At 38.7% G+C, this 19836-nt stretch overlaps 1 protein-coding gene across 1 annotated transcript in view; it reads right to left on the bottom strand.

The window, feature by feature from the left end:
• PAN3 (poly(A) specific ribonuclease subunit PAN3) overlaps positions 1–19836 on the bottom strand; it is a gene marked incomplete at its 5' end in the record, with an annotated part of 90252 nt that overhangs the window by 32201 nt on the left and 38215 nt on the right. The window contains one exon of the mRNA XM_082486802.1: positions 10789–10939. Within this exon, the coding sequence (XP_082342928.1) occupies positions 10789–10939 (151 nt within the window). The remainder of the gene's footprint in view (positions 1–10788; positions 10940–19836) is intronic.

Genomic DNA, 19836 nt, shown 5'->3' on the forward strand with positions numbered 1-19836 from the left:
GGGGGAGACAAATCAAATTAATGCTGTGTCTATAACAGTTTATTAAACCGCAAAAAGATAAAATATTAGAATCATAGAATTATTTTGGTTGGAAGAGACCTTTAAGATTATGAAGTCCAACCGTTAACCTAGCCCTGTCAAGTTACCACTAAACCATGTCCTTCAGCACCACATCTACACATCTTTTAAATACCTCCAGGCATGGTCACTCAACCACTTCCCTGGGCAGCCTGTTCTGATGCTTGACAGCCCTTCCAGTGAAGAAATTTTTCCGAGTATTCAATCTAAACTTCCCTTGGCACAACTTGAGGCCATTTCCTCTTGTCCTATTGCCTGTTACTTGGGAGACTGACTGCCACCTCACTACAATGTCCTTCAGGTAGCTGTAGAGAGCAATAAGGTCTCCCCTCAACCTCCTTTTCTCCAGACTAAACAACCCCAGTTCCCTCAGCCGCTCCTCATAAGACTTGTGCTCTAGACCCCTCACCAGCTTCGCTGCCCTTCTCTGAACATGCTCCAGCACCTCCATGTCCCTCCTGTAGTGAGGGGCCCAAAACTGAACACAGTACTCAAGGTGCGGCCTCACCAGTGCTGAGTACAGGCAGACAATCACTGCCCTAGCCCTGCTGGCCACACTATTCCTGATACAGGCCAGGATGCCATTGACCTTCTTGGCCAGCTGGGCACACCACTGACCCATATTCAGCTGTCAACCAACACCCCCAGGTCCTTTTCCACTGGGCAGCTTTCCAGCCACTCTTCCCCAAGCTTGTTGCACTGCATGGGGTTGTTGTGACCCAAGTGCAGGACCCAGCACTTGGTCTTGTTGAACCTCATACAACTGGCCTCGGCCCATTGGTCCAGCCTGTCCAGATCCCTCTGTAGAGCCTTCCTACCCTCAAGCAGATCAACACTCCCACCCAGCTTGGTGTCATCTGCAAACTTACTGAGGGTGCACTCAATCCCCTTGTCCAGGTTGTTCATAAAGATATTAAGGAGAACAGGCCCCAACACTGAGCCCTGGTGAGCACTACATGCAACTGGCCGCCAACTGGATTTATCTCCATTCACCACAACTCGCAGCTCAGCCATCCAGCCAGTATTTTACCCAGCAAAGCATACATCCATCCAAGCTATGAGCAGCCAATTTCTCCAAGAGAATGCTGTGGGAAATGGTGTCAAAAGCTTTACTAAAGTTTAAGTAGACAACATTCACAGCCTTTCCCTCATCCACTAAGCGGGTCACCTTGTCACAGAAGGAGATCGGGTTAGTCAAGCAGAACCTGCCTTTCATAAACCCATGATGACTGTACCTGATCGCTTTGTTGTCCTGCATGTGCCTTGTGATGGCACTCAAGATGATCTGCTCCATAACCTCCCCTGGCACCGAGGTCAGAATGATAGGCCTGTAATTCCCTGGATCCACCTTGTGGCCTGTCTTGTAGATGGGCATCACATTTGCTAGCCTCCAGTCAACTGGGATCTCCCCAGTTAACAAGGACAGCTGATAAATGACAAAGTGACTCGGTGAGCACTTCCACCAGCTCCCTCAGTACCCTTGGGTAGACACCATCTGGCCCCATAGACTAGTGTGTGTCTAAGAGGTGTAGCAGCTTGCTAACCATTCCCTCTTAGATTATGGGGGGTTCATTCTGCTCCCCATCCCTGTCATCCAGCTCCAGGGGCTGAGTACCCAGAGAACAACAGCTTCATTCTTTAATAGTAAGACCAAAGAAGGCATTAAGTACCTCAGCCTTTTCCTCATCCTTGGTCACTATGTTTCCCCCACATCCAATAAAGGATGGAGATTCTCCTTAGTCCTCCTTTTGTTGATGTATTTATAGAAACAGTTTTTATTGTCTTTTACGGCAGTAGCCATATTAAGTTCTAGTTGGGCTTTGGCCCTTTTAATTTTCTCTCTGCATAGCCTCACGAAATCTTTGTAGTCTTCCTGAGTGGCCTGCCCCTTCTTTCATAGGCCATAAACTTTCCTTTTCTTCCTGAGTTCCAGCCAAAGCTCTCAGTTTAGCAAGGCTGGTTTTCCCTGCCAGCTCATCTTATGGCACATGGGGATAGCCAGCTCCTGTGACTAAGACTTCCTTCTTGAAGAATGTCCAGCCTTCCTGGACTCCTTTGCCCTTCAGGACTGCCTCCCAAGCGACTCTATCCACCAGTCTCCTAAACAGGTCAAAGTCTGTCCTCTGGAAGTCCAAGGAGGCAGTTTTACTAACCCCCCTCCTTACTTCTCCAAGAACTGAAAACTATCATTTCATGATCACTGTGCCCAAGACAGCCTCCAACCTTCACATCAGCCACAAGTCTTTCTCTGTTAATGACTACATAGGTGAATGCTTACCTAACAGTTACATGAGCAGTCAATGGAATTTGCCAAGCTAGAATTCATTTCACCTAATTATGTACGTACCTGTTACTAGAACCAACTCTACAGCTATGAATGAGTGTTAGATTTAGATCTCCAGTAACTACAGCACACAAATAAGCAATACACAATATGCTACTTTTAATAATTTCAAGGAAGAAATTACCTATTTTCCTGTAATAATTTTCAAATTTATTTAAAACTATTTTATTAACTGGTGTTCACCCTCAACATTAGACAGGCAACTCAACTGGAACTTGAGAAGCTCAGATTCTAAACAAAGTGCATCAGTGGGAAAAAGAAGAGCAACTTTTTTTTTTTTGCACACACTTTTTAGTTACCAAAACCTAGTTTAGTTACTTCAAGAGTCACTGTACACAGAATTCTCAGATATGCTTATTTATAAAAGTTTAGATGTCAAAGAAACCTTCCAGGACGAGGAATAGATTACCCTTCAGGAAACTCCTATATTACAAGGAGAAGATCCTAGATATCTAGGTATTCAGATTAATACAAAGGAGATCATCTATGAAACATATTGTTTCTCAGTTCAGATTGGGATGTACTTTTTCTTTAGCAGTCAGAACTATAGTAGTCATACTACATTTTTTTTTTAAAGTATAAGATACACAACTTTTATATTTGATGCTCAATGGACAGCTGAGAATTCTTCTCTAAGAATTCAGTTAGTTAGTACTCAGACATTTGCTTAAATTACTTCCATTTATAAGCTTTCATTATGAATGGAAGCAATTTAAGCAAATATCTGAGTAATAAAAGAGCAACTTTTTTTGCATACACACTTTTAAGTTACCAAAAGCTAGTTTAGTTACTTCAATCAAGAGTTACTGTACGCAGACTTCTCAATATGCATCATCGGTAACGTGTAGGAGTGTTTTTACACTCATGTCTTGTCTCTACAGTAGTTGCATCCCTCCTACATTTACTTTTTTCTTTTTTAAAACAAACCACAAAAGCAAATAACAATTTTAGTATTAGCAGTTTAATCAGTGGTTGGGGGGAAATTATTTTCAAGCTCTATTATCCTAATAATATTAACATAATGTTTGTAACCTTTCATTTAGCTTTAATCATGTACTTTTTTGACATCTCAAAAACTATGTGTATTAATTCAGCACAATTATTTCTTTTGTTCTTGAAAAGTTAATAGTTCCAACAAAATAAACAAGATTTTTTTAATGTAAACGGCAAGAAAAATCTTACACCTTCCTCTTCAGTTGGGTCTCTTCAGTCATTTCATCTTTTAATAAAATATTAAAAAATATATAAAAAAAGCACAAATACAGGCTCGTTGGGGAATGGCTGGAGAGCAGCCCTGAGGAGAAGGACCTAGGGGTGCCGATTGACAAGAAGCTCAACATGAGCCAGCAGTGTGCAACTGCAGCCCAGAAGCTCAACCATACCCTGGGCTGCTTCAAAAGAAGCATGGCCAGCAGGTCAAAGGAGGTGATTCCGCCCCTCTACTCCACTCTCGTGAGACCCCACCTGGAGTACTGCATCCAGCTCTGGAGTCCTCAACATAAGAAGGACATGGACCTGCAGAAGAGAGCCACGAGGATGATCCGAGGGGTAGAGCACCTCCACTATGAGGAGAGGCTGAAAGAGTTGGGGCTGTTCAGCCTGGAGATAAGAAGGCTCCGGGGAGATCTTATTGCGGCCTTCCAGTACCTAAAGGGGGCCTACAGGAGAGCTGGGGAAGGACTTTTTACTAGGGCATGTAGTGATAGGACGAGGGGGAATGGCTTTAAACTGGAAGAGGGCAGGTTCAGATTAAACATTAGGAAGAAATTTTTCACTGTGAGGGTGGTGAGGCACTGGAACATGTTGCCCAGAGAGGTTGTTGAGGCCCCATCCCTGGAGGTGCTCAAGGTCAGGCTGGACGTGGCCTTGGGCAACCTGGTCTAGTGAGAAGTGTCCCTGCCTATGGCAGGGGGGTTGGAACTCGATGATCTTCAAGGTCCCTTCCAACCTAAACCATTCTATGATAAAATATAAGAATACAAAAAATATAAAGTCTACACTTTTCTGGGCCAGAACTTTTCTTTATATTAATACATACACATGTGTGTACACACACCTTATAGATAAGCAATACTGTGGGACAACTGCTTGCTGATTAGTGTATTAACTTAATAAAATGTGAATTATATAATAGGTATTTCTGAATATTGAATTTTAAAAGTACTTCTGAATGTAACATAAGTAGTGTTCTAAAAATCCGTTTACAAATCAACTGTATGACTATAAAATGTTACACATTATGATAGCAATAGTTTATGCTACAAAAGAAAGGAAGTTTCCATTAAGGTAAAAAGTTGCCTTGAGTGACTGAGTAACACAAATATTTCAACAGCTACTGTACAGATGGTTACATTTTTAACAAAAGATTAAAACATGAACATGTTCTTAATCCACTGTGGGAAAAGAGCAATTTCAAAGGAAATAATATATTACTATTCAAATTGAAGGATGGCTAATTAAAATGGCCATAAAACTGAAGCAGCTCTACAATTCATGTTTATGATGTTCAAGGAATTCTCTTCATCTACAAAAAGTTGACATGTATTTTCACTCTATTAAATAAAATATAGTATTAACTGAAGTCTTCGCAAACATGTAATCTCTACCCAGATAGAAATAACTGGATTCAAGAAACTTTTTTTTTTTTTTTTCAATAAAACATTCAACTGTAGGAACTAGGAAAAAAACTGAGAAGCCTTCATATATACTAATGAAAAATTAACCAGACTCCTCTACTTTAAAATAAAAACTGTACATACACAAGACAGTATACTGTAAATCTTATCTTAAAAATGAAAGTGATGACTTGCAACCTTGCTAAAATTATATTGTGACCCTCTACTGAAAGTTTCTCAGAAAAAAATTAAATATATTACTAGTGGTTCTTACTGATATAATTTCAAACAATTTCAACTGTAAGATTTACTTTTTAAAAAATTTATTCCTACCAAAGAATAGTTACAAATATAAATCCTTCATGTCTTTGCTTGGGCATAAACACAAGATTGAAAGAAAAGGAAGACAGAGTTACACAAATCCTTTCAAATGCCCTTCCAGTCCCAGTTAGGTCTGATTTTGGAAGGACATTGAGAGCTCAATAAAAATCATCTGGTAGGCAGAACATACGGGCTTCTCATTTGCCAATATATATATAGTAAGTTCAAGATACGAAAAAAGCTTGACTACAGTTTGGTTTTGATTTTATACTACTAAAACAATATAATACAAGTTGCAAGTAATTTGCTGCTAGTGCTGCAGCGGGTACTGATAGGCTGGGGCTGCGAATATTAAGGGTGATAAGACTCTTCTGAGACGTGCATTAAATTCTGCAGAGTCTAAATAAGTATTAAAAGTACAATATCACATAAAAAAAGAGAAAACAATACAGTGAAACTGATGCATAGTAAAGTACTTAGGGAATCAAGTAAGTGGGTACACAAACTCAAGCAGATCTCACCAACTTCGTATTTCAATCAGTTAAAACCTTACTAATATTAATATTTAACCACAACAAAACAGAATTAGAGGAAAATAAAGAAAAATGACTATACTAAAAGGTGAACATATATTCCTACTGACTCATACTGAAGTAAAAAGATGGTACTGAACATATGATGGTAACAATGTGGTGAATATGGAACCACCCCTCACAGAATTAGACAAGCTATTTACATAAACACTTATCCACTTAAAGGCCTAAAAAAAAAAATGGGGTTTGAATAATCTATTTATGATTTATTTATGCAGAAGAAAAGGCTATTATAAATTTACATTTATAGAAATATATATAAGGGGGGAAGTCAGGATAGACAGAGAGCTCTCTTTTTAAGCTTTCCCTATGAGACAGTTGAGCATTCCCCTATATTAAAATTCAAATGCCAACAGGAGTACTAAGACAAACACAAAAAAGCCCATTTCAAATGGTCCTTCCTGAGACTTATCTACTAGTAAGGTTGGCTCTCAATTCCTTGTCTCAGTGAATTTTAATACCCTTCATGAAGAGGTCAAATACTATCTTGGAAGGTAAACTGCAAGGAGAAAGGGCTTCTTTCACTTCACAATTATTTACATCTAAAAAATGGTGTCACGGTATGCAGCTGCCATGGTATGACACCAACATGGAAATGGTTGTGGGATCTGAAGGTCTTTTCACAACATTCACAGTGACTGTACAGGCTACCTACATACCTGGAGCTCCTGCTGCTATTCTCATTTTAGATAAAGATCATATTTACATATCCCTCTTTATTGTCATATTTTCACTTCTTGTACTGGTTTTTATTTTTGAAATTTCATTGTGACTAAGGAAACGGAAGTGGCAAACTTTGAAATTCCAGGCAGTGCCCAAAGATATTTTATGAGATTAACACTTCTAATAAAGCTTTGGAGCATGCAATGTACTTGAATTAAAAGCTAGGTTGTATTTTGAACATGAGAATTCATACAGATAAACAGGATGACAGAAAGAGCATCAAGCATGAACTTTCATTTAGGACTCAGTGTCTACAGTTTTTGGATTGAATGAGAATTTCCAACTTAGCAAAGCAGGATTTCATTAAGCTCACGTGTATGCAAACCAGCTGACCTATAACAAATACTATAAAAAAAACTACAAGTTTCGCCTACAAATTTACTCATCTACAACCATATCCCTATGCCTCTAAGGCTTGTAACACATTCAGAGGTCAAAAATTAAGCATTTAATGTTTTATCACATTAATGTTCTGTACTTCAGAGGTACTCTAGACTACTAGATACACTTTGATGAATGACAAATCAAAGTAAATAATAAAACCAGACTATTTCAAGAACTTAAAGCGGCATCCTTAAAGTCATTAAATATTTTTTTTTATTATAAGCTTTCCATCAGGTTAACAGCATTGCAGCTGTGTATTTCCAAGTTAATTAAATCTGCTTAATTCCCTAAACAAGTTTAAAGTCATCAGTTCTTTCTTCTTAATTTTATTTGGGGGAAAAAAAAGCCAACCTAATTCTATAGTCTCTTTGCCTTTTTCCTCTCTTGTATTATTCTGGAATGACTGTGGAACTTCCTCCACAGAACGGCTGCACCATACTTGATACGGAAGGTCAGAACAAGCTCTTGGGGCCTTAGGCCACTCAAACCACCTCAGCTTAAAGCGCTCCATTTCCAACTGGACTCACAAGCTCCAAGAACTACAGTCTTGTAGCCCATCATGAACGGAGATTGGTTAACCAGACACAAGCACATCACCTTCACACTCCTGGCTCTTAAGTCTGCAGGTTCAGACTGGCAGCAAAAATGGGATCTCTTACATTCTGCATAAGCTCAGAGCCTGTCTTGGACAGAAGCAACAGCAATTTGCTGTCATTTCTGTCCATGACAAAGGCATCACTCTTGAGCTGTAACCTAGCTTAAGCAAACCCAAGCCAGACACAGATTTTCTCTGCTGGGGGCTGTACATCTGTTTTCTCTCAAGTTTAACACAGCAATGATGTCTCATCACTTCAATGACATTCACAAATTTCTTTCATAAGCTTTGTTTCATATTTTAATGGCAATATTACTCTGAAACCACTACACAGAACTGGATAAGATAAGCTTGTTAGCAAAAGTACTATTTGAAGATTGTCAACAACTCACTAAATTTCCCATACAAATAATAAACAGGATGTGTTTGCCAGAAAGGGAGTGGAAGGAGCAAAAAAAGGGTATTATCCAGGGGAGCTTAAGAAAAGAAGGTCTGGAGAGGGTGAAGGAGATCTGGTCAAAGCTCTTCAATAGGACAATTCTTTTCAGCGATTTGTGTAAGTCACATTTTATCTCACTATGTTTTCATATTACATTAAAGGCTACCAAGATGAAGACTGACTCTGTGTTGAAATTACACTAGAAAGCACTTATTTAAGTAAATACACATAAAAGTAGGAATAACCTTATCCATTAGGGCATAGCAGGGAAGATGTCAGGTGTAGATACAACAAGATTAATAGTAAAGTATGTTATATTTCAGTTGTCATTTTTTCCAGTACTTCTCCAGTACTGTTGATAAGATGGGCAGAACAACTGATTTCCAGGGACAATCAATGTTGTGAACAGTTATCTATGAAATACTACATGTCAAAAGTGGTTTTGATTTACACCTGCCTTTAGGGAAATCTCCAAAAGAACTTAATTTTTTCCATCCTCAAGTGGGAAATCAAAGGATCATTCTCACCATTTACCTTTGTTATGGGTGAACTAAACTATGGAACTTTTAACAAGTTGTTCCTACTACATTTCCTTATTTCTTTTGAAATATTCATTTCCTCCAGTGTCCTCCATAAACTACTATAAGCAATCTTAGTCTCATGCAAATGTTTAAATCTTACACGCATTTCCTGAAAGTTATTCTACTGGAGTATATATACCATTTAACTGGAAGCAGACTTACCTTTATTTGAAGGAAAATTCTTATAAACTCTATATGGGTTTCATTTGAATTTTTTTTTCATTTATTGAAAGCTAACAGATCCCAACAATAATTTTTAATGACAATTTCTTAATGTATCTAAATCTTTTTTTATTCTGTTATCCAGTATGACCTAAATGGTGAAGTTTCCTCACACAAAGACTGCTTTCTTATTTAAGAGCCTAATTGTTGAGAAAGAGCACTTCCTCACTCACCTTGAGGTAACAGAAGTTTTTGTGGATGTATACTATTGACACCTAAACCATTTAAATAAAAATAAACACCTATGAGTATTATTTACAGAGGATGCTTAGGTTCAGAGAATTCTGCGCTCAGTGTAGAGAAAGAAGCTTCTAGAGAAATTAAGAGCACCCAACCCAGATGCCTATTCTGAAGTATGTTCTCTTTTTAATTACACAGAAAGAGCAGGGAAATAAGCCAACTTTGCCTGAAGTTCACTCTTGTGAATACTCCCCCATCCCTCTCATCCATAAACAATAGTATTTGAGCCTAGATAGTTTTCAGCATTGGCATCTATATTTCTAGGAGCTCAAGTTGTTGTGCGAACTTCTTTCATCAACAGTGTTACTTATCCTTTTAAGTGTTACTTACAGATAGTAAAGAAATTGGACTGTGAAGGATCCCTCTGAGATCCCACTGGACACTTTCCAAAAGCAGATCATTTTACTGTATCCTATTTACTCCTTTATACACTTTTCAATCCAGGTGACAAGGCTGAGAGGCATATAAACACAACAGTTTTCCAATAAGACTGTACAGCACAATATAGTATGAAGCAGACACAGTACTGCAACATGTTCATTTGGTCAGCAGAAGCAGCAATCGCTTTTCTAGCCTGTTCCGATAGTTATAACATGCGAGCTAAGTGCTGGCTTCTTTCACATTGACACGCATTTATCCCCTGGCATCAGGGAAGACTGAAGTTCAGTTTAACAGATGGTAATTGCCAATACTGGTTTAAAAATGCCAACATTTACAATATTTGCCCCTCTGCCTTTTGGCAGCTACCTAATGCTTCTTGTCCATCAAAAGAGAGTGCCAAAAGGTTTAAGTGCATACAGAAGCTTGCTAAAGGATCTGCAATGTGTAATGTCCAGATCTGCTGATCACTATACTTAGAACTATTTCATTTTATTTAAAAAAAAAAAAAAATCTAATAATTAAGCTAACTTTTTAAGATCATAAGTCCAAAAGATGCATGAAGAGTTTGAACTTTTTAAGTGTAAAAAAAAAATTTTAAATCTTGTCACTCAGAACTGTTTGACTGCATGGAACATACTTCACTGACAGTTTTAAATGTGGGAAACAATCATAAATTGGTGATTTGAGATTACACATGACAGATACAATAACAATTAACACTGCTTTGCAAGGCAAATTATTTTAGAATAAGCTTATCTTCTAATTTTTGTTTTTCATCAAGATTTTTAAGTCCTCATATACACTCATTAACATTGAAAATAATTACTTCTACATTACTTTAGAAACAAATCAAAAGAGCTGATCAACGTGTGGTAATCGGAGCACATATTCATTGTAGACTGCAGTGCATTTCTAGACTAGGGGCAGTTTAAATCATCTTCAGGTATTGCTCTGGCAAGGACCACCTGGACCACAGTAATAACTCAGCACCCTTTTCCCCAAAAAAGGGCAGAGTAAAAGTTAGGCTGAGTTAATTTCAGTGCTGCTGTGGCTGAACAGATTTCACAGCCTGCAGTGCTATTTCCATACTACTAGAAGATAAATCCCAACTTCCTGCACTTTTATATGCTTGAAGACTGCCTTAAAATTAAAAGCTACAGCAGGAGGTGGCTACATTTATACCAAATAAACCTGATCGCTATCTATACAGGGTTACGTTTGACATTAAGTTAAAAGAAGTAACTGTACTGCAAATCATTACTCTCAACTTACCTGGTGCTAGCCCAGCAGTAGCAGGACTTCCCATGGAGGGGTGAGAGAACAAGGCTTGAGAGAAGGCAGACATACTTGACTGGGATACATTACTCAGCCTGGAGGTTGATCCTCCTTTAGGAATAAACTCACTTGCAGAAGGATTTGGTGTCTGTTTAAAAACAAACGTAAGTTAAATGTTTATTTTAAATGTGAAGAGATGGACAGTGCCTGTTTGGTAGAACATACTTTCTAGGCAAGCCTACCGAGTGCAGGGGATATTTTTAAGTTACATACAGCTTGCTGACAAAACCAGCAGATACTGGAAGCTGGTCTGCACTAACAAATTTAAACATGTTTCTAGCTTGCGTCTGAAGTAGCATTAGCAAGCTTTCCATATGAACAGCTGATATAGAAGTTCATACAAACACTCTGCAGAAGGCTTTCCATAAGCATTACATTATACAGTTGGAGAACTGACTTGACACTGGGAAAGCCTTGCCACTGCTGCACATACTGTTCCTATGCGACATTAGATATTTCATCTCAAACTAAGTAGCAGTTTCAAATTAAAGCAAGTAAAAATGATTCCTACTAAAGAAGTCATCCCTGCCACTATTTCAAATAAGCCTATATATTTTGCAAAGTTAACTTCTGTTTTAACTACCTTCTCTATTTACATAGCACCTTTAATAATGAGATTTAATTTGGTACTACAGAAACACACAGCAGCTGAGCGACCAACAAACATTCATATTTTTATGTGCTAATAAACACTATCACACAACCAACTTTCAATTTAAATTAAAATCTGTGCACAGAGTTTTGTACCTTCGGGTGTTTGTTTTTTTTTTTTATTATTTGTTTCTTTCGGGTTAGGGAGGGTTAGAAAAAGAAAATCCTAATTAGAGCTCAAAAGACAAAAAGCTTATTATTGGACAGCCAAATATAAGAGACACTAATGGAAGAAAACAAGAAATTAAGCCAAGAAATAAAACCAATTATTACACAATCACAATGAAAAGCTTGAAAATTATTAATCAAAGTCTATTAAATAATCTTCACGGTACCTCTCAAAAGTGTCTAAACAAAAGAGGTAAAATGAGAAAATAGCAACAACTCCAAGCAGACAAAGGATACTGTTAAGATAACCCATAATGTTTTTTTAAAGCAAATTATATTGGAACACTTTGGTTTTAGGCAGTTTTAAAATGACCAAATATATCAACTGTTAGTTAAATTACTAATATGGATTTTTACCAATATGAATAAAGTGGCATCAGAGAAGTTGTTAGTCACAAATTAGAAGTGTGATTACAAAACACTAATTCAGACAGTGAATAAAACTATTTGAAATGTATTCTTTTTTGTGTTAATTTGTTTTTAATATCTTTATTTGAATACTTCAGCCAAATGTCACAGTACTGATAGAATCCTTTTCCAGTGCTTTGGAATACAAAAGCTGTAAAATTAAAGAGGATGCTCAGGTTTAAAAGCACATAGCAAGAATACTCCACCTTTAATCACACATCAAATTTTAACTGCTAACCACCTTATGATGGTCATTCTATATGTGCATGTATCTGAATATTCCGAGAACAACTATAACCAAATTCATAGACTGGTGAAGCTAAACACTCAGATTTACTTGGGTAAAAAGTTCATAAGAATCTTAAAACTCTTAAGTCACATTTAGTTAAGAAAAACTTGCTAAGGTATACACTAATGCAGCAAAACAAATGGTAAGTTGCATTATACAGACTGAAAATAATTAACTGATATTTAAACTCAAAAGGTAATACTCTGGACTTATCTGAAGTTCAGGTACAGGAATAACTAAGAATTGTGTTCCTCTAGATAAAATCTGGCATGCAACAATTCAGCAAAATCTGTGCTGAAACTGGTAAAAACAACAGAGGCCATAAAGAGCTGAGCAGAATTTGTCCAAACAGTGGTACAGCTGAAAAGTAAAACAAAACTGGGAGAGCAAGGAACAGAATTTGTGGCATCTTGCTAAAAGCACATAATTTCAAAGAACTGCATGAGATATACATTATTCCACTGCTAAAACTAGCCACGACACATACATTGATCTACCACACCTAAACACTGTGTCAACTAGGTCACAAGGGCAGGGCATGGCAAAAAATCTGAAGCATGCAAGTGGAGAGAACAAGCACCTTCTGGAAGATCACCTCAGCCTTTCCTAAAGCAACTGAGAGAATTCCCAAAATCCCATCCATACCATTCTGGCTAAACTCTTACCACTTTCTCCAACTGATGCAATCAGTGCCTACATAACAGGGCTGCTTTTTATTTCTAAATGCAATCTGCGAGTGTTCATAGACAAGTTTTTGTTTCTAAAAGTTACTTAAATATCCACCATCATTTTAAAATTAAGCTGCTTAAGAACTCCACTTTAACTGGTGGAGGTTTTAGTTTATCCAAGTGAAAGAGCCAAACCCAGGAATCTGATAGTTTGGGGTTCTGCTGCAGAATTATGAACAGCAGTGGGTCAATCACAGAATTTTCAGAGTTGGAAGGGACCTCTAGAGATCACCTAGTCCAACTCCCCTGCTAAAGCGGGACTGCCCAGAGCACATTACTCAGGACTGCATCCAGGCGGGTCTTGAAAATCCCCAGAGAAGGGGACTCCACAACCTCCCTGGGCAGCCTGTGCCAGTGCTCCGTCACCCTCACTGTAAAGAAGTTTTTCCATGTATTTGAACGGAACTTCCTGTGTTCTAACTTGTGCCCATTGCCCCTCGTCCTGTCACTGGGAACCAATGAAAAGAGCCTGGCTCCATCCTCCTTCAACCCACCCTTTAGATACTTGTACGCCATAATAAGGTCTCCCCTCAGCCTTCTCTTCTCCAGGCTAAAGAGTCCCAGCTCTCTCAGCCTTTCCTCATAAGGCAGATGCTCCAAGCCCTTAATCATCTTAGTTGCCCTTCGCTGGACTCGCTCCAGCAGTTCCCTGTCCCTCTTGAACTGGGGAGCCCAAAACCAGACACAGTATTCCAGTTGTGGCCTCACCAGTGCAGAGTAGAGGGGGAGAATGACCTCCCTCGACCTACTGGCCACACTCTTCCCTATGCAGCCCAGGATTCCATTGGCCTTTTTGGCAACAAGGGCACATTGCTGGGCCATGGATAGTTTACTGTCTACCAGGACCCCCAGATCCTTCTCCTCAGAACTGCTTCCCAGCAGGTCCGCCCCTAACTTATACTGGTGCCTAGCATCCCTCCTCCCCAGGTGCAGGACCTTGCACTTACTTTTGTTGAACCTCATTAGGTTCTTCTCTGCCAGCTCTCCAGCCTGTCCAGGTCACGCTGGATGGCAGCACGGCCCTCTGGGGTGTCAGCCACCCCACCCAGTTTGGTATCATCAGCAAACTTGCTGAGGATACACTCTGTCCCCTCATCCAGGTCATTAATAAATATGTTAAACAAAATTGGACCAAGTATTGACCCCTGGGGGACACCACTGGTTACAGGCCTCCAACTTGACACTGCTCCATTAATCACAACACTCATCTGTCACACAGCCAGCTCTCAATCCACCTCGCTGTTACCCCATCTTGGAAATTCAGTTTTCGTTGCATTTTTTGGTGTCACAATTCAGGATCAGAATTAAAGCCTGATAAGACTGAGTTGTTCCTATATAACTTCAACAAAAGGATTTTATGAGTAAAAAGCTTTGATTTGCATAGCTAGGCCATTTACTATAAAAGTCTGTTTTACTTCTCTGTGATGTTACAAACAAAGTTGTAATCCAAGACTTTCCCTATTGGTAAAAAATTGATTTAAATTTTGGTTCCAATTTTAAGACTTTTCCACATTCAAGCAGAAAAACATCAGAGCTCCACAGCCATCAGCTAATTATAAACTACTACAACAAAATTTAATAATTTGTGATCAAAAAATATTTAATACTTCATCAGAAGATTTGAAGCTTAAACCTCGGCCATGTTTAAATCACAGAATCATGGAGTTTCAGAGTTGGAAGGGACCTCTAGAGATCATCTAGTCCAACTCCCCTGCTAAAGCAGGATTGCCCAGAGCACATTACTCAGGACTGCATCCAGGCGGGTCTTGAAAATCTCCAGAGAAGGGGACTCCACAACCTCCCTGGGCAGCCTGTGCCAGTGCTCTGTCACCCTCACCGTAAAGAACTGTTTCCGTGTATTTGAACGGAACTTCCTGTGTTCTAACTTGTGCCCATTGCCCCTCGTCCTGTCACTTGGAACCAATGAAAAGAGCCTGGCTCCATCCTCCTTCAACCCACCCTTTAGATACTTGTATGCCATAATAAGGTCTCCCCTCAGCCTTCTCTTCTCCAGGCTAAAGAGTCCCAGCTCTCTCAGCCTTTCCTCATAAGGCAGATGCTCCAAGCCCTTAATCATCTTAGTTGCCCTTCGCTGGACTCGCTCCAGCAGTTCCCTGTCCCTCTTGAACTGGGGAGCCCAAAACCAGACACAGTATTCCAGTTGTGGCCTCACCAGTGCAGAGTAGAGGGGGAGAATGACCTCCCTCGACCTACTGGCCACACTCTTCCCTATGCAGCCCAGGATTCCATTGGCCTTTTTGGCGACAAGGGCACATTGCTGGGCCATGGATAATTTACTGTCAATATCTTACATCTATGTGAAGCTGCAGTTCTTAAAACATTTCCAAAAGCGCACAAGTTTCCATTTGAAGTAAAACACTGATTTTTCTACATATGTTTTTCTTTTAAGAAAATAATACAAAACATATCCCAAACACTTTCATAGTACGTAGACTAGAGTAAGTGATTAGACTAAACTAAGTGAGGGAATGGAGTATCACTGTTAAGTCTTTAATATCTAATCTTTTCATTATTTTTTCCAAACTTTGTAGACAATATTTTGCACCAATGACCATGTAAATGTACCAAAATTGGGAAGCCACATTCTTAATAGCCAGAGATTCCAAAAATTACGTTCCTGATTTGGAAAAATATCCTACTTTCACTTTGGCAACTCATCATACAAAGTATAAATTCTAGTGTCAGTTTTACATTTGGATCAATGGTAAGCTTGAAAATCTGTCTAAAAGGTGACTATGCTTTAAATCCTACAGAGCAAAGATGATAGAGGGCTGGAGCATCTCTGAAGACAGGCTGAGAGAGTTGGGGTTGTTTAGCCTGGAAAAGAGAAGGCTCCGGGGAGACTTCCAGTACCTAAAGGGTACCTACAATACCTACAGGAAAGGGGGGGGGACTTTTTACAAGGGCACGGAGTGATGAGGGGGAATTGCTTCACACTGGAAGAGGGCTAATTTAGAATAGACATCAGGAAGAAATTTTTCACTCTGAGGGTGGTAAGGCACTGGAACAGGTTGCCCAGGGAATCTGTGGATGCCCGCCCCCAGAGGTGTTCAAGGCCAGGCTGGATGGGGCTTGGAGCAACCTGGTCTAGTGGGAGGTGTCCCTGCCCATGGCAGGGGGGTTGGAACTAGATGATCTTTAAGATCCTTTCCAACTCTAAACATTCTATGATTTTTAATTACAGTTTTTCTATTAGAATCTTACCAAACTTCCCAAAATGAGGTTGAATTAAAAAAGATAATCTAAATTTCTATAAGAATGAAAAGAATCTATATCAAATTAATAAAAAATTTCCTTCATTCTGTATTATGCTTAAACTTCCCCAAAGCACAACTTTAAAACAAATTTCACTAAATTAGTCATTTAATTCCTTATCTCAGAGTATAGTTACTTCATGTTAGACCGAGCTTAAAATTTTAAATCTGAGTAAATCAGGATTGGTAAAAAAGGTAGAGAAAAAAGGAATTGAAGACTTTTATTAAACCTGGGGTGTAATTAAAAGAATGGAGATGCAAGAAATACCTAGAGGGCATGTAATGAATTATGTAATATTGTGATGTTAAAAACAAAAGCAGCAAATGCACTTTCTAAAGCCCAGACAAGAAACACAAAAGCCTGCTAGCACTCTCCGCACTATGCAACAAGCTGAAGACTGCATTTTCAGTTTCAAATGCAAGTGTCCTAAACTTTCTATACTTCCGTACATTGAAGAATTATAAATAACATACAAATACAGTCCAAACGAAGGCTGAATTTAGTCATGATGCAATTAGTAAGGATGGAGCCACAAGAGAAGTGAAAAAGGCGGGGAGCACTATAAAACCACTTATTTGTGTCACCATTCAGCACAGAGTTTATCTGTCTGGTGGCTTTCGTGCTTTTAAAGATAAAAAAGGAAATAGAAGTAAAATATACTTTGGAGGGGAAGAAACAAATATTTTGTGGGTACCACTGAAAAGCAGTTCGAGGGTCCTTAAAGGAACATGCAGATGAGAGCAAAGAGCAAGCCAAGGGTCTCAGCTGAAGATCATTGCTGGGAGGACTGCACAGCAGCATGCTGAGGAGTTGCATGTATCAACAGATTTCCATAGTCCAGAAGTAAGATGAAAATTCCCGTTTCATCAACTATTGATTTCAATACATATGCTTTTTTTCTTTCTACACTCCTCAGTGATAAGCTCCTAAGGCCCCACCGCTGCATTCATTCATAAACAATTCCTCAAAGCACCATGGAGTACTAAAGTATGCTGTAACACAGGGATGCACAAATTATAGAGCCTTTGGAAGGTTCATGCAGGGTTCCCACAGGAGTACTGGAAACCACCCTTCACTCTATCTCTCATTTCCAGTTCAGCAATTCACAACACAATACAGAGCTGCACAGCAGCAGCAGAGCCACCACCTCTGATTTGGCAGCTGTAACAGTACTGCATTAGACCGGTCCTGGTCCCACATTGTACCAAAACCAGCTACCTAAAGCAAAAAAGTAGGCCAATTTCATTTTATTTTGGAAGAATGTGCTAATGTACTTACCATGCTAAAAACAGGATACAAGCCTTTCTGTTCTCTTTTGATGTTCTCCTTCACCTCCAAATTCATGCTGATCTGTTCTGACATCCCAAATTGCATAATCTTGTAATGGTTAGAGAAAACCACCACTAAACTATACCCACGCTATAAAGCAGGACAGTCCTCTACCAGTCTATTTTTGGCATAGTTTTCAGAATATCTATTAGGAATCCAAAAACACACAAAAATGTTGCTTGTTTCTTACACATGGGTTTTTTGTTGTTTTTTTAGGGGTTTCTTTGTTGTTGTTTTTAAATAGACAGATGTGCCATACAAGGAGCTTCACTTTATGTAGAGAGCATCGTTGCAATCCCTCTGTTTCCAGAAGGATTCCTTGTTAACTATGACATCAGGGAAGGACACATTCTGTGACGTTGGAGCAGCCCAGCAGACACCGGAGGTCACCAAGGGCTTCAAAGCAAGTCTCTCTCCCTCCCACTATTGAATTTGTGCAACGTGCTTCCTTATTGTAATTACTGTGACAAGTCGTCACATCACCCATACAATAAGCTCTAATACATTTCAATTTATCAACATTATTAGCCATATTGCTCTACTGCTTGTTTAGAAGAGTTAGAGACAATTTCATTAAAACTGGGTAATATTTGTTGGCTAAAGACTTTTTTAAAACCAGAACACAGGCTCAGTCAAATAAAACTACTAGCAAAGTTTTGTTACATTTTAGCAAGTAGATCTCACTAAAAAGTAAACTTTTAAAGACCCAGAATATTTCCACATTTCTCTATCAAAATACTTCAAAGTACTGTAAAAACTATAAATTTTGAAGAAACCATGTTCTTGATGCAAAATATCGGAAAAATTCATTTTTATGTTTGTTTGTTTTTTTTTTTCTCAAGAAACAAAATAAAAATCAGTTATTCACAGTGCTTAAGAACTGATCTGTATAACAAAACATATCACTATTAACAGAATTACCATTTGTTGTTATAGTATGTATCAGGTGGTGGTGTAGTAGCTCAGGATATTTCCTAACACAGGGTAGGACATGTCGCTAAAGAAAACACTTTTGATTTGTAGTTTGTTTTTTTAATGCACAACCTAGAGTACAATTCATTCTGTGGACTCCATTTTTAATCATGTCAGTATAACACAGTATTTAACGCAAATAGATCTGGATTACAAATTGACAGCAATACATGAGAAACAATTATACTGTTTTACAATGCATGTTGCAAACTACTTTGCCTTTTAAAACAGCCAATTTTTGGACAAAAATCTCTAAACACTGCACCATGAAATAGTGTATTCTCACATCTTAAACCATACGTTTCAAAGACTGGAGGTCCAGACAGACACATGAGCTTCAACGCCTGTCCAGCACTGCAAGCCCTCAGCAATTTTGAGATGCAATTGTGCTTTCTCATCTTCAAATGTAAATGAAAAAAAGACATCCTCAAATAGATGTGCCTCCATCAAAATTTAACCTTTCTACTTATTGCTTAGCACTCACCATCAGCCAAAATTTAGGTTGTATAACCTATATTCACACCTGCAAGTATCTCTAAACAGCTTTGCTATCTGTGGATTATATACATACTTGAAGAAGAAAAAACAAAGTCAATCTGAACTCTCAGCATAAAGCTACACGTTTTTAAGTAGTTTCATGTACCAAACTTCTCCAGCAATTTTTTGTCCTTTCATGATGAAACTTCCAAATTTTAGCAGTTTGAGCTTTGTTTTAGCTCTAACTTAGAAAACGTTCACACTAGAATGCAAAGATTTATGATGATCAGAATGAAAACAACAAGATAAAATTCAGTTTCTCATCTACATTGAACTTGATATATCCTCATAAGCTCCTCTGCAGCCTGTTTCTACACCTTTCCCCATTTACTCTGGCCAGACTGCACTGTTCTCTCCAATCCCTCCCCCTTCTTATGTTTCCCATGGCTGGAACATCCTTCTGTTCTTATTTCCACCAAGTATGCATATAAATGCTTTTCTAAAGTCACGTGTCTCCATGGGAAGCTATGTAATTGCATTATATAATACAAAATCTTATGCTGTATATAGCTTAAGTCAATTACGTAGCCGGGGTTCTGGCACAATAATGGAGCTTGGAATTGCACCCTTCAAAAGCCACATGCTCTGCAGCCAATCCCAAGCTGTTGCTGCTAACCTTGAGAGGAC

Source organism: Vanellus vanellus, assembly GCF_965231255.1.
Source record: "Vanellus vanellus genome assembly, chromosome: 1".
Taxonomy (NCBI): domain Eukaryota; kingdom Metazoa; phylum Chordata; class Aves; order Charadriiformes; family Charadriidae; genus Vanellus; species Vanellus vanellus.